Source organism: Archocentrus centrarchus, chromosome 24, assembly GCF_007364275.1.
Source record: "Archocentrus centrarchus isolate MPI-CPG fArcCen1 chromosome 24, fArcCen1, whole genome shotgun sequence".
NCBI classification, from domain to species: domain Eukaryota; kingdom Metazoa; phylum Chordata; class Actinopteri; order Cichliformes; family Cichlidae; genus Archocentrus; species Archocentrus centrarchus.
In genome coordinates this window covers 7,390,283-7,412,556 of record NC_044369.1, presented here as the reverse complement: position 1 = coordinate 7,412,556, position 22,274 = coordinate 7,390,283, and the positions used below count along the sequence as shown (strand labels likewise).

The following is a 22,274-nucleotide window of genomic DNA, read 5'->3' as shown; positions in this document are numbered from 1 at the left end:
TGAAAGATGCCACAGTTTTGACCATTTGAGTTTTCTGTAGTCTTTATTCATTGTATTGCATGACTTAAGTCCCATATATATCTTTTCAAGATATATAGTGAGAGAAAAAAATGGCTTGTTTTTTGAAATCTAAAAGACAATCAAACAGATGTTTTGCTTTCAAAATTAAAACTTGGGTATGATTTGGAATCCTGTTTCCTAGATCAATTTTCAGACACCAAGAAATACCTGGAAGTACATTGTGAAGGCTGTGCTTTCCCCTCATTTGCAATTCAAGATCTCCTCTGGTGGGTTGGCAAGATATCAGCATTCAGTTGAAGCCGGGAGTATGTTCGCTCTCATTCCCTGCTTGAAGTCTTTCAGGTCTGCAGGTCACTAAAAAACTCTTTCTTCTTATTTCCTTCCCTCCTTCCTGCTCTGGCATCCAGTAAAATTCAAGAAGGATGTTGGTCAGTTTTTAATCTGACTGCTTGCTGGTCTTTCTCCATTTTAACACATATGAACAACAGTGTTATGCATTAACATCTGAGTTTGTGTTTTAAAGTGAACCAGCTGGTTCAATATTTATCCAGTTTTCTATTTTCTGATCAGCCTCACAGGTCAGATCACTTTCATGTCTGGTTGGTTGAATTTAATTTCTATTTTAGAGCTGTGAGGTGTGTGAATGCTGAATCAGTGTAATCTGTGTTATTGAGACATTGTCAATATTGGATAAATCTCCATTAAACACGATTTGCATCTGCTGCTAAACATTCAGAGGTCTAAAACAATACACTTTCTTTCACTCAGTTTCTAAAATATGTGCAGTGTATATTATAATTCTATATTATAGTGACAAAGATGACTTTTGACAGACTTTCCGTCACATGCCTGCAACTAATCTTCATGCTTTTCTTTAACAGAAATTACATTTCTAAATGAATTGTCTGTGCAACATTGTTTGGGCTTCTGAAATGAAGTAACCCTTGTACTGATGAACTACATCAGAGTCAGGTGGAAGTGTTTGGGTGTAGATGGTACTCCCCTATATCCCAGTATTTACACTTGTGGAAATGGAGAAATGTCCGTGTTTAAGGGGGATGAAAGTAGATTTACCTCTAAAAGCAGTCCTTGGTCTTGTAGAAGTATCCACAAAGGACCCCTGGTATATTTCTACAGAAAGTGCAGTTAGAAAAAGCAGTCTCATCAGTTTCCTCTACATTCCTTGTTTGAGAGATGTGATTAGTGTTGCTTGGTGTTGGATAAAATAATGTCCTTTATTCAAAACAGAGATCCAATGCTTGAGGTGGGCTTACTTGATAAATTGATGATTTCATTTATTTTACGAGTTTATTGTCTTTGGTGTGCTTGGCTTTAGTGAAACCATTATTGTGTATGTTGACTTCTCTGTGAAACAGATTCCTGTGCTGCAGCAGTGGATCCTGAGTCCCATTTAAATGACGACGCAGACCTCACTGGGCCGGATCGTGTCTCCTCTTTGCTTTGTAATAATATGCCTTTGTATAGCATCAGGTCTCCATGCCTGCTCATATACGATTCCCTGTTCATAGTCTATGGTGCCTTGTTGACTTTGACCTTTGACCCATTTCAGTTTGTAACATTATGTGTGAAGAGTATCATTATTATTATTTACTTTATAATCATTAATCAGCATGTTTATAAAACCATATCTAAACTTCAGTTATACCAAAGGAAACAACGGAGTGTTTATATCCCATGTCTTTTAGTAAACTTAATCCAACTCTGGAATATCACACAGATAGCACTAATACCTCTTTTGTAGTAGTACCTACAGTACCAGGCTCAACTTGACTCTATTCTTTTCAAAGTCGTTCGTGTTCCATTACAATTGAGTATCAGATCAGCAATGGCTGAAAGTCCGGTGACGTTATTTGTATGTGACACAAACACAAACGGTCGCTCCGTCTAGCTTCCTCTGGATTCTGTTGTCAGCCATCAAGCACAAAAACATCTGTGTTGGTTAGTGTGTAGCATGTGTAGTGAGTGGGTTTCAAAATTGGCAGATTTGATTCTTGTGAAAGAGTTTATCTTATGATTCATCTAGTGACATCACAATCAGTGGCATGCATTCTGTTGTCATATTTTCGGTTCGACTCGGCTCACTTGGAGCCCTGGCTGAGTAGGTACTAAAAAAGCACCTGGTACCAGATACTCCCACCTAATGGAAAACCCTAAAAACTGAGTTGGGTCAAGCTGAGTGGGTACTAGTGGAAAAGCGACTTAAAAGACACTTTATTTTGGTACTCATACATCTCCTGTTTTAGAAGCACTGCATTTTATTTCACAACATACAGAGTGTGCATGAGTGATCAAGTGAACGAGTGATTAAGGTTTGAGTATCCACCCAAGTTGAGTATTGTATGTGTTCTGTGCACTGAGATATTACCAAGGTTTTTCATAGTTTTGTGTTGAGCACAGTGGAAACAGATGGTACCTGCATCTCTCAAGGCCCTACTTGTGGCTACGAGATGGACTAATTACTGTGGCAGTGAGTAGAGTACGAGAGTCTGCAGCACTCTGCAGGAGAGTCCCTTTAGAAATAAGAAACAAGGAGAAAATTGGAAAATACTGCATTTTCTGAACACCTGCCTGATTAACCCAGAGTGGAAATTTACACTTTGGATGTTCACTTTGTCTTTTTGTCTTTTGTGATACTCAATTGTGCAGAAATTTCTTGGATTGTTAAGACCATAATATTAAATGAACATTTGTTGAGTATTTCACACTTTTTAGCAAATTCAAAAGTCTCAAAAAGATTTTCTGTGGCTGTTGTGGTCATGTTGTAACACCCTCGTGTTTTCCTAGACTCACTAACATCATTAGGATTCTAGCAGAGTCCCAGGAGTGCCGTCTAAAGTGTCACACATAAACCAAACCAAAATAATACACTCATATACACCAAAAAAATGGGACACTTACTGAGCCAAGAAATGAGTCCGCACACAAGAAAGATCACCAGCACACACACTGCAGAACTCCAGTTTGACATATTTATTGCATCTTGGTAATTGCAATTTTTTAAGCACATCTGTTTTTCCTCAGACAATAACACAAAGAGCAACACATGTTACCGGTCACATGATCACACCAGTTTTGTGCTTGAATAAAAATAAATGGAATATAACTAAATAAATGATACATTGCAAATTATTTTTGGTAAAATCTTAACACAAGTCATGGTTTTCAGGACATCCCTACAACTGAAACTCTTACAACTGTCTTTTAGAGTGCATTCAAAAACTGTTATTTTAGTCTGTACAAAGATGTTTGTCCTCTCCTGCAGCCTCGATTGCAACTACAGTACATCCAAATGAAGCGTTATGCAAATTAGGTGATGACGTCATATAGTGATCTCTATTTTCAGCAGGGGAAAATTTCCCGTATTTTTAAATACAAAACTTGACAGGTATGCTGTCTATATAAAATCAATGATATAATTAATGTACAGGTCATAAGGAGTCAAAGAAGACTAAAAAAAAAAAAAAAAGACTCAGAAATTAGAAAAGATCATTTTTGACTGGGAAAAAATGCAAAAAGGATAAAAACAGACACAATGTGGTCATTTGTCACTTGGTCTGGTGGCTGCACCGTGTGGAGCTGATTAATGGATTTTAAGTTGACTCGGGTGAAAAGGCTGTTCAAATAGTGAAAGTGAAAAGCAAAAATAGTTTTTAAAATCAAACAGATTGTATTTTTAACATTTTTTCTAAGATGACACAAACACTGTGTTGTATACACATACTTAATGTTTTCAAGTAAGGAACCAGAAATGAGTTGAGATCTACATTTGTCATTGATTAGAAGAACCAAACTGCCGAACCTGAGCTTTGCATTTCTACTCATGATATTGTCTTACTTTTCATCATTCTTTTATTGTGGTTTTATTTTTTACACAGGCCCTCTTTTTCTTCATCTTCTTTTTCATGTTTTGCCTTCTTAACTTTTTACTTAAAACAAAACACAAAAAATTAATATGTTTATCACACACTGGTCCTGCATCGTGGCACAGAAACGAGGATCTGGTTTTTAAAACATCCTTTGGGAAAGTTTACATTGGACTCTATGCAGTCTGGTGAAAAAAATTGCACCTGTACTGCTTCTGTGTTAAGTCCCAGCAAAAACACCCCAACGTCAGACTGTGCAATAATCAGATAGGTTGCAAAAAACCCAAGAGCTACATCTCAGACCCTACAGTTAAGATTACCATTTTGATCTTAATGAAGACCAAATAAGACCAAAATTTGTCAAAGAGGGCCTAAAAAAAACAAAACAAACAAAAAAAAACATGATTTTTTTCCCTTTTCACATCTTTTTTGTTTGGCTGTTTTGATTAGCATGCATTAGAGATGCTTACGTTTGTATGTAAACTGGAGGGAAAGTCACTACTGAAGTCAACACATTTTGTTTTAGTGGATATAAAATTAACTTGCTGATTCTTTTTCTTTTTTTACTACAAGGCAGGGCCCGTAGTGAGGTGGCTGAGAAGTGATGAAATTTAAGAAATCTTTATTTTTCATACCTTTATCACAAAGCAGGCCAGTCCAATTCCTCTCACAGATGCACTGCCAGGGCATGCTGCAGGTTCCATGGACACATCCAGGATGAGTTACACACTCATCACAAAATTCACCCTGCCAGCCATAGCTGCACCTGACGAACACAAAAAGGTGACCATGAATAATTTCCCTTCATCTGCTCCTTGAAATCTCTGTTTTTGTGCTGATGCACTGTGTCTTGTGTTTACTTCTCCTCACTCACATGACAATTATCCAAAATACTGAAAAGTGATACCAGCGTCCCTGTGTGGGATAAATATAAACCCTCTTTAATGTTTTCTTTTGAAGAAGCTTTTACATGACTGGCCAGAACCTGACAGCAGAACAGCATCCCAAACAGATTTGCATGACCTTAAAAATAATAATAATAATAATGAGAAGTGCTTATCTGTTTTTAATGCCTAACTAACTATGAATCTGCCACAATTGGCCAAGGGTTTTCAAAACTGATATGGTTTTAGGCTTGATCATAAATCATTAAAACAACCCTGTGGTGGCCACATATATGCACATTTCACACCAGAATGCCCCAAGCTCTTATTGCGAAGAGAGAGACCGGAATAGATCTGGAAAAGGCGGGAGAGAGAGGCCTGGGATAAAAGGGCTTGACTCCTCCTTTTGCAGGAGTTATATTTGGAGTTCTAGTTGTTGTGTGTTTTACCGAATAAAGCTGAGACTACATACCTGCTCGTGTCTCCTTCCACCGACTCCTACATTGGTGACCCCGACTAAAGAACATGTCTGCTGACGACAGCTCAACGGCCGCGGCCGCTGTTTCCTCACCAGCCGCCGCCGTTTCCTCACCAGCCGCCGCCGTTTCTCCCGCTATTTTTGCGGCCACGGTCAAGCTCCCGGAGTTCTGGCAGCACGATCCAGAGCCTTGGTTCCAGCATGTGGAGGCCCAGTTTCACCTCCGCGGGATCACCTCAGACGACACCAAGTATTACCATGTCGTCGCAGCGCTGGACTCTGCTTCTACCTGCCGGCTGATGGGACTGCTCCGGGACCCGCCGCCTGCTAACAAGTATGGAGCGCTGAAGGAGAATCTGCTGCGGATTTATCAGCTTTCAGACGAAGAGCGGGCTGATCGCCTGTTATCCCTGAATGGCTTGGGAGATGGTAAACCCTCCGAGCTGATGGAGCACATGCTGGCTCTGCTCGGCCCGGGCGACGCTTCGTTTCTCTTTACGCATCTGTTCCTGCGCCAGCTCCCCCCTCCCGTGCGCACCGCGCTAGCCAGCTCCGCTCTGATACGGGCCAAGGATTACCGCGGGCTAGCTGAAGAGGCGGACAAGATTTTGCTGGCATCCAGGCATTCCGGTGTGCATGCACTTTTACCGAGTGCGGCTCTACAAGGGGCGGAGACGAGAGAAGCTGGTGCTGTGGCCGCCGTCGCAGAGCGCTGGAGGAAGGAGAGCGTGCTCTGCTTCTATCATCGCCGGTTCGGAGTGAAGGCGAAGCGCTGCATTCCGCCGTGTACCTTCCAGCACCAGGGAAACGAGAGGGCCGGTGCTCACTAGCAGCTGTGTGCGCTGGCAGCTCGGACAAGCTGCTCTTCATTGAGGACACTGCTTCGGGACGCCGTCTGCTTGTGGACTCGGGTGCTCAGCGTAGCATCATGCCGGCTTCAGCTGCGGACGCCTTGGGACAATGTCACGGACCCCTGCTGGACGCGGCGAACGGTACCCCCATTCGCACATATGGAATGAGGTTGGTGACTGTGTGTTTCAAGGGACGTCAGTTTAACTGGGACTTTGTGATAGCGTCTGTGTCAGTACCTATACTCGGCGCTGATTTCTTGTGTGCTTTCAGGTTGTTGGTCGATGTAGCTAATAGGTGCTTGATAGATGCTGTGTCTTTTGATACCTACCCCTGTACACTTGGTAGTCCTGGCCCCCTGCCCCTCGCTAACATGCTTGCCACAGGTGATGAGTACCAGCGTTTGCTTGCCGAGTTTCCCACCCTCACGGTTCCCACCTTCTCTGCAGCCGTAGCTAAACATGGTGTGGAGCATTACATTACCACTGTGGGTCCGCCGGTTTTTGCGCGTGCACGCCGTCTCGATGCCGCAAAGTTAGCGATAGCCAGGGAGGAGTTTGCAAACATGGAGCGCCTTGGTATTGTGCGCCGCTCAAACAGCCCGTGGGCGTCCCCGTTGCACATGGTCCCTAAAGCTGACGGTGGGTGGCGCCCTTGTGGGGATTTTAGGCGCCTTAATAATGCGACGACTAATGACAGGTACCCGGTTCCCCACATTCAAGATTTTTCGGTTCATCTTGCGGGGGCAACTATTTTTTCAAAGGTGGATTTGGTGAGGGGATACCATCAGGTTCCTGTCCATCCGCGTGATGTGCCCAAGACCGCGGTTATCACTCCTTTTGGCCTTTTCGAGTTTTTGCGAATGCCCTTCGGTCTGAAGGGCGCGGCACAGACGTTTCAGCGCCTCATGGACTCCGTTTTGCGTGGTATGCCATTTTTGTTCGTCTATCTGGATGACATACTGGTTGCCAGCCCTTCCGCCGCGGAGCATTCAGTGCACCTCCGCCAGTTGTTTGAGCGTCTCAGTGAGCACGGTTTGATTGTGAATCCAGCTAAATGCCAGTTCGGTCTGCCGGCCATAGAGTTTTTGGGACACCTCGTTTCGCCCCAAGGGGCGTTTCCCCTCTACCTTCCAGCACCAGGGAAACGAGAGGGCCGGTGCTCACTAGCAGCTGTGTGCGCTGGCAGCTCGGACAAGCTGCTCTTCATTGAGGACACTGCTTCGGGACGCCGTCTGCTTGTGGACTCGGGTGCTCAGCGTAGCATCATGCCGGCTTCAGCTGCGGACGCCTTGGGACAATGTCACGGACCCCTGCTGGACGCGGCGAACGGTACCCCCATTCGCACATATGGAATGAGGTTGGTGACTGTGTGTTTCAAGGGACGTCAGTTTAACTGGGACTTTGTGATAGCGTCTGTGTCAGTACCTATACTCGGCGCTGATTTCTTGTGTGCTTTCAGGTTGTTGGTCGATGTAGCTAATAGGTGCTTGATAGATGCTGTGTCTTTTGATACCTACCCCTGTACACTTGGTAGTCCTGGCCCCCTGCCCCTCGCTAACATGCTTGCCACAGGTGATGAGTACCAGCGTTTGCTTGCCGAGTTTCCCACCCTCACGGTTCCCACCTTCTCTGCAGCCGTAGCTAAACATGGTGTGGAGCATTACATTACCACTGTGGGTCCGCCGGTTTTTGCGCGTGCACGCCGTCTCGATGCCGCGAAGTTAGCGATAGCCAGGGAGGAGTTTGCAAACATGGAGCGCCTTGGTATTGTGCGCCGCTCAAACAGCCCCTGGGCGTCCCCGTTGCACATGGTCCCTAAAGCTGACGGTGGGTGGCGCCCTTGTGGGGATTTTAGGCGCCTTAATAATGCGACGACTAATGACAGGTACCCGGTTCCCCACATTCAAGATTTTTCGGTTCATCTTGCGGGGGCAACTATTTTTTCAAAGGTGGATTTGGTGAGGGGATACCATCAGGTTCCTGTCCATCCGCGTGATGTGCCCAAGACCGCGGTTATCACTCCTTTTGGCCTTTTCGAGTTTTTGCGAATGCCCTTCGGTCTGAAGGGCGCGGCACAGACGTTTCAGCGTCTCATGGACTCCGTTTTGCGTGGTATGCCATTTTTGTTCGTCTATCTGGATGACATACTGGTTGCCAGCCCTTCCGCCGCGGAGCATTCAGTGCACCTCCGCCAGTTGTTTGAGCGTCTCAGTGAGCACGGTTTGATTGTGAATCCAGCTAAATGCCAGTTCGGTCTGCCGGCCATAGAGTTTTTGGGACACCTCGTTTCGCCCCAAGGGGCGTTTCCCCTGCCCGCTAAGGTGGAGGCAGTTTCTGCTTTTCCGCGCCCTTCCTCAGTGAAGCCCCTGCAGGAGTTTTTGGGGATGGTGAACTTTTATAACCGTTTCATCCCCCGGGCTGCTCACCTCATGCACCCTCTGTACAGTGCACTTCAGGGCAAGAAAGGCAACCAAGAGATAGAGTGGACACCTGAGCGGGTGCAGGCATTTGACAGTGCCAAAGCTGCTCTTGCCAACGCTGCCCTGCTGGCCCACCCGTCTCCCGAGGCGCCTGTTGCCCTTACTACCGATGCCTCCGATTTTGCAGTCGGGGCCGTGTGCGAACAATGGGTGGGTGGTGCTTGGCAGCCCCTCGCCTTTTTTAGCAGGAAGCTTCGGGATGCGGAGAGAAAGTACAGTACGTTTGACAGGGAGCTCCTTGCCCTTTTTCTCGCGACGCGTCATTTCCGGTTCCTGCTTGAGGGCCGTGACTTTACCGCTTTTGTAGACCACAAACCTCTCACATTTGCCATGGCAAAGGTTTCAGAACCATGGACTGCACGGCAGCAACGGCAGCTTTCTGCTATTTCAGAGTTTACCACTGACATTCAGCACGTCGCCGGCAAGTGTAATCGGGTGGCTGACTGTCTGTCCAGGGCGCAGGTTAGATCTGTGCATTTGGGAGTGGACTACTCTGCCATGGCTGCCGACCAACTTACGGATACGGAGATTCAGGCTTTTAAGGTGGCCGAGTCCAGTTTGCGTTTGGAAGATGTCTCATTTCAGGATAGTGGCGTAACCCTACTTTGCGACGTCTCATTGGGCAGGCCTCGCCCCTTGGTTCCTGCTTGCTGGCGTCGGCGGGTTTTTGAGGCAGTTCATTCTCTTTCGCACCCAGGAGTTAAAGCCTCAGTTAAGTTGGTAGGGGCCAAGTTTGTGTGGCCCGGCCTCCGGAAAGAGGTCAGGGCGTGGGCTTCCTCATGTGTTGCTTGTCAGCGCGCCAAAGTGCAACGACACACCAAATCCCCTCTGGAGCACTTTCCCATACCCCAGAGAAGGTTCGAACATGTCCATGTAGACCTGGTAGGTCCATTTCCCCCTTCCCGGGGTTTCACCCATCTCCTGACAATGGTGGACAGGACGACTCGGTGGCCTGAAGCAGTTCCTTTGGCGTCAACCACCTCAGCAGATGTTGCTCGTGCGTTCGTCTCCTCCTGGGTATCTCGGTTTGGCGTACCGCTTGACTTGACATCTGACAGGGGTCCTCAGTTCACGTCTGAGCTGTGGACTGCTGTGGCGGAGAACCTTGGCGTCAGACTCCATCGCACTACCGCGTACCACCCGCAGGCCAATGGCCTTTGCGAGAGGTTCCACCGTACCATGAAGGCTGCCTTACGGGCTGCGCTGGTGGACAGCAGCTGGGTTGACCGCCTTCCTTGGGTCCTGCTGGGCCTGCGTGCGACACCTAAGGAGGACCTGCAGTCTTCTTCAGCCGAGCTGGTCCTGGGCCAGCCTTTGAGGGTTCCAGGGGAATTCCTTCCTGGTGCATCTGCTTCGGGGGCCGACAAAAGGAGCGGGCCGGTTTTCCCGGGGAATGATAGGTTTTTGGCCCCAGTAGCGGCGCATCACTGCCTTCCACAGTCATATGTGCCAAAGGACCTGATGTCTGCCAAGTACATTTTTATCCGCCATGACGCGCACCGTTCTCCACTTCGACCTCCTTATGATGGTCCATTCCGTGTGCTAGAGGTGGGACCTAAGGATTTTTTGGTTGAGCTGGGAGGTCGTCAGGAGCGGGTTTCGGTGGATCGCCTTAAGCCTGCTCACATGTTTCCGGATGGTCCTATTGAGTTGGCCCAACCTCCGCGCCGCGGTCGTCCTCCCGTTTCTATGCCTCACTCGGAGGACCTGCCCCCGGCTGCTGTTTTTTCCCCTGCGAGGGGGCAGTCTCGCCGTGGTCGGGGCTATGCCCCTCCCTCGTTTTCACCACCTGTGGTCGCCAAGCACAGCCGTAGCGGCCGCCTTGTTAAACCCCCTAGGAGATACTCTTGATGTGGTATTTTATTTTTGCTATGTTGAGTTGAAAATGGTTGCTGTTTTTATTATTGTATTGTTTGCCATTCTGTGTGTTCAGGGGGGGCCTGTGTGGTGGCCACATATATGCACATTTCACACCAGAATGCCCCAAGCTCTTATTGCGAAGAGAGAGACCGGAATAGATCTGGAAAAGGCGGGAGAGAGAGGCCTGGGATAAAAGGGCTTGACTCCTCCTTTTGCAGGAGTTATATTTGGAGTTCTAGTTGTTGTGTGTTTTACCGAATAAAGCTGAGACTACATACCTGCTCGTGTCTCCTTCCACCGACTCCTACAACCCAGATTTTGTAACAGAAGAACATTTCCTCAAAATTTAGTGGAGGGTGACATTCCAGGGCATACAGGAATACTTCCAGTGTGTCATGGTGCTTGGCTCTTCAACTGTGGCTTCTGAGCTTCTGTTAGTTCATTATTCTTTTTCCGTTTCATGAAGTGAATTATGTTCAAGTTTTGTTCTTTGTTTCGTTCCTCTTAAAGATTTTTATTACCTTTGCAGTGACCTGTTTGCATCATGTTTATTATCTGAAGTCCTTCATTTTAGGTTAACCTCTGCATTTCTTGGTGAGCCAGTATTTAGTTTCCTGGTTGTTCAGCTGTTGTCCCCTCGCATTCACAAGTCTTGTTTATCTCATGTTTGTATAGGTTCTTTATGGCTGATTTTCAGGTCCTATTATTTAAGGGATGGCGAGCACATCTGACAATTCCCAGCAGCGCGCCCACACACACACACACACACACACACACACACACACACACACACACACACACACACACACACACACACACACACACACACACACACACACGCGCCTATAAAATAAACAGATATTTCTATCAATCTTACTTGCATTCTCCTGGGACAGAGCACGTGCCATGTAGCAGGTTGCAACCTTGCTTGCAGGCCACTAAGAGAGAAAAGGAGAAACAGGTAACATGTAACAAGCAGAGATTTTGTGAAAGAAATGTCAAAACATTTCCTTCAAACAGAAGGAAAAGGGGCAACAACAAAGAAAGGAAGGAGAAGGTGAAGGAGATGCTTCTTCTAAACCAGTGCAGCAATAAGGGCCCCCCCAGCTCTCTCCAGCACCATCCACAAGCATGACCTCGACACTGCTTCATTTTAGAATAAAGACCTGACTTAAGATAATTAATTTATTAAGTAATACTTTTACTGCAATAGTGATTAAAAACAGTGCCCCGATCTGATAGTCAAATGTGTGCAGTGCATCACAACGGAGGCTCAATGTGTCCATTTTTATAAGAGTTTTGCATTTTACTGTATATTTTGATTTTTTTCAAATAGATTTGTATTTGATAGCCATCTGATAATGTCTCAGGAGTAAGGTGCTCTCATAGGGCTCATTTTCTGTGGAAGAAAAGTCACAAGACCTGTGAAACACCCCTATAGATTGATTAGACGCTGCCAGCACCAGTCCTTTCCCTGTGTTAACTTAGCTGTTCATAACCAGCTTTGCATGATTGCTTATCCTGATGGCCAAAGTTAGGGTGAGTGAATCCAGATAATGGAAAGATACCTGGATGTGAACTTGCTTCGTAGTGAAGGGTCCTGGGTGGTGTGGTTGGTAAGTGTTCTTCCGGGTGAAAGGCTGTTCAAAAATAGTCGTTAATATCAAACTGACTGTATTGTCAACATTTTTTTTTCATTGATTAGAAGAACCAAACTGTTGAACCCGAGTTTTGCATTTCTACTCATGATACCTGTCCTAAATAAGGCAAGATTTGTCCTACTTTTCATCATTCTTTTATTGTGCTTTATTTTTCCAATTATCTATCTATCTATCTATCTATCTATCTATCTATCTATCTATCTATCTATCTATCTATCTATCTATCTATCTATCTTATCTATCTATCTATCTATCTATCTATCTATCTATCTATCTATCTATCTATCTATCTATCTATCTATTCATGCATGTTTTGCTTTCTTAATTTTCATGCAGCAGTACTCCTGATAAGGTTCTGGTTGGTCTTTGTGTGTGCTGTCTAAAACAAAGCAAAACAAAACACAAAAAATTAAAATACATGTTTCATTCACTGGTCCTGCATCCCACGGGATCTGGTTTTTAAAAACAGCCTTTTCATTTTTCATTATTTTGATTCTTACAAAAAAAAACTTAGTTAAACTTAGAAAGTACTGGTTCATACAACAATATTTTATGATAATATATACAGTCATGTAAAAGTACACACAGGACTCTATGCAGTCTTGTGAAAAAACTACACCTGTACTGCTTCCATGTTAAGATAAGTAGTAGCCATTGGCTGCTAATAAAATGCATCTGATTAAATAACAATATTAACACAAAAATTATACTTCAAGTTATTTGTGCTAAAGGTGGTTTTACAAGGGATTGCACCGTGCAATGTATTTAGTTTTTCACAGAACTGCAGAGAGTTCAGTGAAAACCTTTTTCACAGAATTAAAGATTTCATGTTCGGATATTGTTAAGATTACATTTCGATTTTAACGAAGACCAAATAAGACTAAAATTTGTCAAAGAGGGCCTAAATTCTTTTTTTCTGTAAATCAATATTTTTTTCTCTTTTCAGATCTTTTTTGTTTGGCTGTTTTGATTAGCATGCATTAGAGATGCTTACGTTTGCATGTAAACTGGAGGGAAAGTCACTACTGAAGTCAACACATTTTGTTTTAGTGAATATAAACTTAACTTGCTGATTCTTTTTCTTTTTTTACTACAAGGCAGGGCCCGTAGTGAGGTGGCTGAGAAGTGATGAAATTTAAGAAATCTTTATTTTTCATACCTTTATCACAAAGCAGGCCAGTCCAGTTCCTCTCACAGATGCACTGCCAGGGCATGCTGCAGGTTCCATGGACACATCCAGGATGAGTTACACACTCATCACAAAATTCACCCTGCCAGCCATAGCTGCACCTGCCGAACACAAAAAGGTGACCATGAATAATTTCCCTTCATCTGCTCCTTGAAATCTCTGTTTTTGTGCTGATGCACTGTGTCTTGTGTTTACTTCTCCTCACTCTCATGACAATTATCCAAAATACTGAAAAGTGATACCAGTGTCCCTGTGTGGGATAAATATAAACCCTCTTTAATGTTTTCTTTTGAAGAAGCTTTTACATGACTGGCCAGAACCTGACAGCAGAACAGCATCCCAAACAGATTTGCATGACCTTAAAAATAATAATAATAATAATGAGAAGTGCTTATCTGTTTTTAATGCCTAACTAACTATGAATCTGCCACAACTGGCCAAGGGTTTTCAAAACTGATATGGTTTTAGGCTTGATCATAAATCATTAAAACAACCCAGATTTTGTAACAGAAGAACATTTCCTCAAAATTTAGTGGAGGGTGACATTCCAGGGCATACAGGAATACTTCCAGTGTGTCATGGTGCTTGGCTCTTCAACTGTGGCTTCTGAGCTTCTGTTAGTTCATTATTCTTTTTCCGTTTCATGAAGTGAATTATGTTCAAGTTTTGTTCTTTGTTTCGTTCCTCTTAAAGATTTTTTATTACCTTTGCAGTGACCTGTTTGCATCATGTTTATTATCTGAAGTCCTTCATTTTAGGTTAACCTCTGCATTTCTTGGTGAGCCAGTATTTAGTTTCCTGGTTGTTCAGCTGTTGTCCCCTCGCATTCACAAGTCTTGTTTATCTCATGTTTGTATAGGTTCTATATGGCTGATTTTCAGGTCCTATTATTTAAGGGATGGCGAGCACATCTGACAATTCCCAGCATGTTTTGCAGTGTGCGCGCCCACACACACACACACACACACACACACACACACACACACACACACACACACACACACACACACACACACACACACACGCGCGCGCGCCTATAAAATAAACAGATATTTCTATCAATCTTACTTGCATTCTCCTGGGACAGAGCACGTGCCATGTAGCAGGTTGCAACCTTGCTTGCAGGCCACTAAGAGAGAAAAGGAGAAACAGGTAACATGTAACAAGCAGAGATTTTGTGAAAGAAATGTCAAAACATTTCCTTCAAACAGAAGGAAAAGGGGCAACAACAAAGAAAGGAAGGAGAAGGTGAAGGAGATGCTTCTTCTAAACCAGTGCAGCAATAAGGGCCCCCCAGCTCTCTCCAGCACCATCCACAAGCATGACCTCGACACTGCTTCATTTTAGGATAAAGACCTGACTTAAGATAATTAATTTATTAAGTAATACTTTTACTGCAATAGTGATTAAAAACAGTGCCCCGATCTGATAGTCAAATGTGTGCAGTGCATCACAACGGAGGCTCAATGTGTCCATTTTTATAAGAGTTTTGCATTTTACTGTATATTTTGATTTTTTTCAAATAGATTTGTATTTGATAGCCATCTGATAATGTCTCAGGAGTAAGGTGCTCTCATAGGGCTCATTTTCTGTGGAAGAAAAGTCACAAGACCTGTGAAACACCCCTATAGATTGATTAGACGCTGCCAGCACCAGTCCTTTCCCTGTGTTAACTTAGCTGTTCATAACCAGCTTTGCATGATTGCTTATCCTGATGGCCAAAGTTAGGGTGAGTGAATCCAGATAATGGAAAAATACCTGGATGTGAACTTGCTTCGTAGTGAAGGGTCCTGGGTGGTGTGGTTGGTAAGTGTTCTTCCGGGTGAAAGGCTGTTCAAAAATAGTCGTTAATATCAAACTGACTGTATTGTCAACATTTTTTTTTCATTGATTAGAAGAACCAAACTGTTGAACCCGAGTTTTGCATTTCTACTCATGATACCTGTCCTAAATAAGGCAAGATTTGTCCTACTTTTCATCATTCTTTTATTGTGCTTTTATTTTTCCAATTATCTATCTATCTATCTATCTATCTATCTATCTATCTATCTATCTATCTATCTATCTATCTATCTATCTATCTATCTATCTATCTATCTATCTATCTATCTATCTATCTATCTATCTATCTATCTATCTATCTATCTATCTATCTATCTATCTATCTATCTATCTATCTATCTATCTATCTATTCATGCATGTTTTGCTTTCTTAATTTTCATGCAGCAGTACTCCTGATAAGGTTCTGGTTGGTCTTTGTGTGTGCTGTCTAAAACAAAGCAAAACAAAACACAAAAAAATTAAAATACATGTTTCATTCACTGGTCCTGCATCCCACGGGATCTGGTTTTTAAAAACAGCCTTTTCATTTTTCATTATTTTGATTCTTACAAAAAAAAACTTAGTTAAACTTAGAAAGTACTGGTTCATACAACAATATTTTATGATAATATATACAGTCATGTAAAAGTACACACAGGACTCTATGCAGTCTTGTGAAAAAACTACACCTGTACTGCTTCCATGTTAAGATAAGTAGTAGCCATTGGCTGCTAATAAAATGCATCTGATTAAATAACAATATTAACACAAAAATTATACTTCAAGTTATTTGTGCTAAAGGTGGTTTTACAAGGGATTGCACCGTGCAATGTATTTAGTTTTTCACATAACTGCAGAGAGTTCAGAGAAAACCTTTTTCACAGAATTAAAGATTTCATGTTCGGATATTGTTAAGATTACATTTCGATTTTAACGAAGACCAAATAAGACTAAAATTTGTCAAAGAGGGCCTAAATTTTTTTTTTTCTGTAAATCAATATTTTTTTCTCTTTTCAGATCTTTTTTGTTTGGCTGTTTTGATTAGCATGCATTAGAGATGCTTACGTTTGCATGTAAACTGGAGGGAAAGTCACTACTGAAGTCAACACATTTTGTTTTAGTGAATATAAACTTAACTTGCTGATTCTTTTTCTTTTTTTACTACAAGGCAGGGCCCGTAGTGAGGTGGCTGAGAAGTGATGAAATTTAAGAAATCTTTATTTTTCATACCTTTATCACAAAGCAGGCCAGTCCAGTTCCTCTCACAGATGCACTGCCAGGGCATGCTGCAGGTTCCATGGACACATCCAGGATGAGTTACACACTCATCACAAAATTCACCCTGCCAGCCATAGCTGCACCTGCCGAACACAAAAAGGTGACCATGAATAATTTCCCTTCATCTGCTCCTTGAAATCTCTGTTTTTGTGCTGATGCACTGTGTCTTGTGTTTACTTCTCCTCACTCTCATGACAATTATCCAAAATACTGAAAAGTGATACCAGTGTCCCTGTGTGGGATAAATATAAACCCTCTTTAATGTTTTCTTTTGAAGAAGCTTTTACATGACTGGCCAGAACCTGACAGCAGAACAGCATCCCAAACAGATTTGCATGACCTTAAAAATAATAATAATAATAATGAGAAGTGCTTATCTGTTTTTAATGCCTAACTAACTATGAATCTGCCACAACTGGCCAAGGGTTTTCAAAACTGATATGGTTTTAGGCTTGATCATAAATCATTAAAACAACCCAGATTTTGTAACAGAAGAACATTTCCTCAAAATTTAGTGGAGGGTGACATTCCAGGGCATACAGGAATACTTCCAGTGTGTCATGGTGCTTGGCTCTTCAACTGTGGCTTCTGAGCTTCTGTTAGTTCATTATTCTTTTTCCGTTTCATGAAGTGAATTATGTTCAAGTTTTGTTCTTTGTTTCGTTCCTCTTAAAGATTTTTTATTACCTTTGCAGTGACCTGTTTGCATCATGTTTATTATCTGAAGTCCTTCATTTTAGGTTAACCTCTGCATTTCTTGGTGAGCCAGTATTTAGTTTCCTGGTTGTTCAGCTGTTGTCCCCTCGCATTCACAAGTCTTGTTTATCTCATGTTTGTATAGGTTCTTTATGGCTGATTTTCAGGTCCTATTATTTAAGGGATGGCGAGCACATCTGACAATTCCCAGCATGTTTTGCAGTGTGCGCGCCCACACACACACACACACACACACACACACACACACACACACACGCGCGCGCGCGCCTATAAAATAAACAGATATTTCTATCAATCTTACTTGCATTCTCCTGGGACAGAGCACGTGCCATGTAGCAGGTTGCAACCTTGCTTGCAGGCCACTAAGAGAGAAAAGGAGAAACAGGTAACATGTAACAAGCAGAGATTTTGTGAAAGAAATGTCAAAACATTTCCTTCAAACAGAAGGAAAAGGGGCAACAACAAAGAAAGGAAGGAGAAGGTGAAGGAGATGCTTCTTCTAAACCAGTGCAGCAATAAGGGCCCCCCAGCTCTCTCCAGCACCATCCACAAGCATGACCTCGACACTGCTTCATTTTAGGATAAAGACCTGACTTAAGATAATTAATTTATTAAGTAATACTTTTACTGCAATAGTGATTAAAAACAGTGCCCCGATCTGATAGTCAAATGTGTGCAGTGCATCACAACGGAGGCTCAATGTGTCCATTTTTATAAGAGTTTTGCATTTTACTGTATATTTTGATTTTTTTCAAATAGATTTGTATTTGATAGCCATCTGATAATGTCTCAGGAGTAAGGTGCTCTCATAGGGCTCATTTTCTGTGGAAGAAAAGTCACAAGACCTGTGAAACACCCCTATAGATTGATTAGACGCTGCCAGCACCAGTCCTTTCCCTGTGTTAACTTAGCTGTTCATAACCAGCTTTGCATGATTGCTTATCCTGATGGCCAAAGTTAGGGTGAGTGAATCCAGATAATGGAAAGATACCTGGATGTGAACTTGCTTCGTAGTGAAGGGTCCTGGGTGGTGTGGTTGGTAAGTGTTCTTCCGGGTGAAAGGCTGTTCAAAAATAGTCGTTAATATCAAACTGACTGTATTGTCAACATTTTTTTTTCATTGATTAGAAGAACCAAACTGTTGAACCCTAAGTTTTGCATTTCTACTCATGATACCTGTCCTAAATAAGGCAAGATTTGTCCTACTTTTCATCATTCTTTTATTGTGCTTTTATTTTTCCAATTATCTATCTATCTATCTATCTATCTATCTATCTATCTATCTATTCATGCATGTTTTGCTTTCTTAATTTTCATGCAGCAGTACTCCTGATAAGGTTCTGGTTGGTCTTTGTGTGTGCTGTCTAAAACAAAGCAAAACAAAACACAAAAAAATTAAAATACATGTTTCATTCACTGGTCCTGCATCCCACGGGATCTGGTTTTTAAAAACAGCCTTTTCATTTTTCATTATTTTGATTCTTACAAAAAAAAACTTAGTTAAACTTAGAAAGTACTGGTTCATACAACAATATTTTATGATAATATATACAGTCATGTAAAAGTTCACACAGGACTCTATGCAGTCTTGTGAAAAAACTACACCTGTACTGCTTCCATGTTAAGATAACTAGTAGCCATTGGCTGCTAATAAAATGCATCTGATTAAATAACAATATTAACACAAAAATTATACTTCAAGTTATTTGTGCTAAAGGTGGTTTTACAAGGGATTGCACCGTGCAATGTATTTAGTTTTTCACAGAACTGCAGAGAGTTCAGTGAAAACCTTTTTCACAGAATTAAAGATTTCATGTTCGGATATTGTTAAGATTACATTTCGATTTTAACGAAGACCAAATAAGACTAAAATTTGTCAAAGAGGGCCTAAATTTTTTTTTTTTCTGTAAATCAATATTTTTTTCTCTTTTCAGATCTTTTTTGTTTGGCTGTTTTGATTAGCATGCATTAGAGATGCTTACGTTTGCATGTAAACTGGAGGGAAAGTCACTACTGAAGTCAACACATTTTGTTTTAGTGAATATAAACTTAACTTGCTGATTCTTTTTCTTTTTTTACTACAAGGCAGGGCCCGTAGTGAGGTGGCTGAGAAGTGATGAAATTTAAGAAATCTTTATTTTTCATACCTTTATCACAAAGCAGGCCAGTCCAGTTCCTCTCACAGATGCACTGCCAGGGCATGCTGCAGGTTCCATGGACACATCCAGGATGAGTTACACACTCATCACAAAATTCACCCTGCCAGCCATAGCTGCACCTGCCGAACACAAAAAGGTGACCATGAATAATTTCCCTTCATCTGCTCCTTGAAATCTCTGTTTTTGTGCTGATGCACTGTGTCTTGTGTTTACTTCTCCTCACTCTCATGACAATTATCCAAAATACTGAAAAGTGATACCAGCGTCCCTGTGTGGGATAAATATAAACCCTCTTTAATGTTTTCTTTTGAAGAAGCTTTTACATGACTGGCCAGAACCTGACAGCAGAACAGCATCCCAAACAGATTTGCATGACCTTAAAAATAATAATAATAATAATGAGAAGTGCTTATCTGTTTTTAATGCCTAACTAACTATGAATCTGCCACAACTGGCCAAGGGTTTTCAAAACTGATATGGTTTTAGGCTTGATCATAAATCATTAAAACAACCCAGATTTTGTAACAGAAGAACATTTCCTCAAAATTTAGTGGAGGGTGACATTCCAGGGCATACAGGAATACTTCCAGTGTGTCATGGTGCTTGGCTCTTCAACTGTGGCTTCTGAGCTTCTGTTAGTTCATTATTCTTTTTCCGTTTCATGAAGTGAATTATGTTCAAGTTTTGTTCTTTGTTTCGTTCCTCTTAAAGATTTTTTATTACCTTTGCAGTGACCTGTTTGCATCATGTTTATTATCTGAAGTCCTTCATTTTAGGTTAACCTCTGCATTTCTTGGTGAGCCAGTATTTAGTTTCCTGGTTGTTCAGCTGTTGTCCCCTCGCATTCACAAGTCTTGTTTATCTCATGTTTGTATAGGTTCTTTATGGCTGATTTTCAGGTCCTATTATTTAAGGGATGGCGAGCACATCTGACAATTCCCAGCAGCGCGCCCACACACACACACACACACACACACACACACACACACACGCGCGCGCGCGCGCCTATAAAATAAACAGATATTTCTATCAATCTTACTTGCATTCTCCTGGGACAGAACACGTGCCATGTAGCAGGTTGCAACCTTGCTTGCAGGCCACTAAGAGAGAAAAGGAGAAACAGGTAACATGTAACAAGCAGAGATTTTGTGAAAGAAATGTCAAAACATTTCCTTCAAACAGAAGGAAAAGGGGCAACAACAAAGAAAGGAAGGAGAAGGTGAAGGAGATGCTTCTTCTAAACCAGTGCAGCAATAAGGGCCCCCCCAGCTCTCTCCAGCACCATCCACAAGCATGACCTCGACACTGCTTCATTTTAGGATAAAGACCTGACTTAAGATAATTAATTTATTAAGTAATACTTTTACTGCAATAGTGATTAAAAACAGTGCCCCGATCTGATAGTCAAATGTGTGCAGTGCATCACAACGGAGGCTCAATGTGTCCATTTTTATAAGAGTTTTGCATTTTACTGTATATTTTGGTTTTTTCAAATAGATTTGTATTTGATAGCCATCTGATAATGTCTCAGGAGTAAGGTGCTCTCATAGGGCTCATTTTCTGTGGAAGAAAAGTCACAAGACCTGTGAAACACCCCTATAGATTGATTAGACGCTGCCAGCACCAGTCCTTTCCCTGTGTTAACTTAGCTGTTCATAACCAGCTTTGCATGATTGCTTATCCTGATGGCCAAAGTTAGGGTGAGTGAATCCAGATAATGGAAAGATACCTGGATGTGAACTTGCTTCGTAGTGAAGGGTCCTGGGTGGTGTGGTTGGTAAGTGTTCTTCCGGGTGAAAGGCTGTTCAAAAATAGTCGTTAATATCAAACTGACTGTATTGTCAACATTTTTTTTTCATTGATTAGAAGAACCAAACTGTTGAACCCGAGTTTTGCATTTCTACTCATGATACCTGTCCTAAATAAGGCAAGATTTGTCCTACTTTTCATCATTCTTTTATTGTGCTTTTATTTTTCCAATTATCTATCTATCTATCTATCTATCTATCTATCTATCTATCTATCTATCTATCTATCTATCTATCTATCTATCTATCTATCTATCTATCTATCTATCTATCTATTCATGCATGTTTTGCTTTCTTAATTTTCATGCAGCAGTACTCCTGATAAGGTTCTGGTTGGTCTTTGTGTGTGCTGTCTAAAACAAAGCAAAACAAAACACAAAAAATTAAAATACATGTTTCATTCACTGGTCCTGCATCCCACGGGATCTGGTTTTTAAAAACAGCCTTTTCATTTTTCATTATTTTGATTCTTACAAAAAAAAACTTAGTTAAACTTAGAAAGTACTGGTTCATACAACAATATTTTATGATAATATATACAGTCATGTAAAAGTTCACACAGGACTCTATGCAGTCTTGTGAAAAAACTACACCTGTACTGCTTCCATGTTAAGATAAGTAGTAGCCATTGGCTGCTAATAAAATGCATCTGATTAAATAACAATATTAACACAAAAATTATACTTCAAGTTATTTGTGCTAAAGGTGGTTTTACAAGGGATTGCACCGTGCAATGTATTTAGTTTTTCACAGAACTGCAGAGAGTTCAGTGAAAACCTTTTTCACAGAATTAAAGATTTCATGTTCGGATATTGTTAAGATTACATTTCGATTTTAACGAAGACCAAATAAGACTAAAATTTGTCAAAGAGGGCCTAAATTCTTTTTTTCTGTAAATCAATATTTTTTTCCCTTTTCACATCTTTTTTGTTTGGCTGTTTTGATTAGCATGCATTAACTGTGTGCTGAAATGTGTCTTATGGTGTTGAATTGTTATTTATCTTTTGCAGCAGCATGGCCTGAATGAGCCATCCTACTTTTTTTTTTGCCTCTGAAGAGATGCTTACGTTTGCATGTAAACTGGAGGGAAAGTCACTACTGAAGTCAACACATTTTGTTTTAGTGGATATAAACTTAACTTGCTGATTCTTTTTCTTTTTTTACTACAAGGCAGGGCCCGTA

General features: G+C 41.9%; 1 protein-coding gene across 2 annotated transcripts in view; it reads right to left on the bottom strand.

The window, feature by feature from the left end:
- Positions 1-3,003: 3,003 nt before the first annotated feature.
- LOC115774539 (protein jagged-2-like) overlaps positions 3,004-22,274 on the bottom strand; it is a 29,603-nt gene continuing 10,332 nt past the window's right edge. The window contains exons 10-22 of one of the 2 annotated variants that reach the window (XM_030721881.1): positions 21,014-21,085; positions 20,324-20,384; positions 19,273-19,403; positions 18,117-18,188; positions 17,427-17,487; positions 16,361-16,491; positions 15,067-15,138; positions 14,377-14,437; positions 13,279-13,409; positions 12,027-12,098; positions 11,336-11,396; positions 4,541-4,671; positions 3,004-3,655 (exon numbers count right to left, since the gene is read on the bottom strand). In XM_030721881.1, the coding sequence (XP_030577741.1) occupies positions 3,633-3,655; positions 4,541-4,671; positions 11,336-11,396; positions 12,027-12,098; positions 13,279-13,409; positions 14,377-14,437; positions 15,067-15,138; positions 16,361-16,491; positions 17,427-17,487; positions 18,117-18,188; positions 19,273-19,403; positions 20,324-20,384; positions 21,014-21,085 (1,079 nt within the window). In that variant the 3' untranslated portion in view covers positions 3,004-3,632. The remainder of the gene's footprint in view (positions 3,656-4,540; positions 4,672-11,335; positions 11,397-12,026; positions 12,099-13,278; positions 13,410-14,376; positions 14,438-15,066; positions 15,139-16,360; positions 16,492-17,426; positions 17,488-18,116; positions 18,189-19,272; positions 19,404-20,323; positions 20,385-21,013; positions 21,086-22,274) is intronic. The other variant, XM_030721882.1, reaches the window with a different exon arrangement.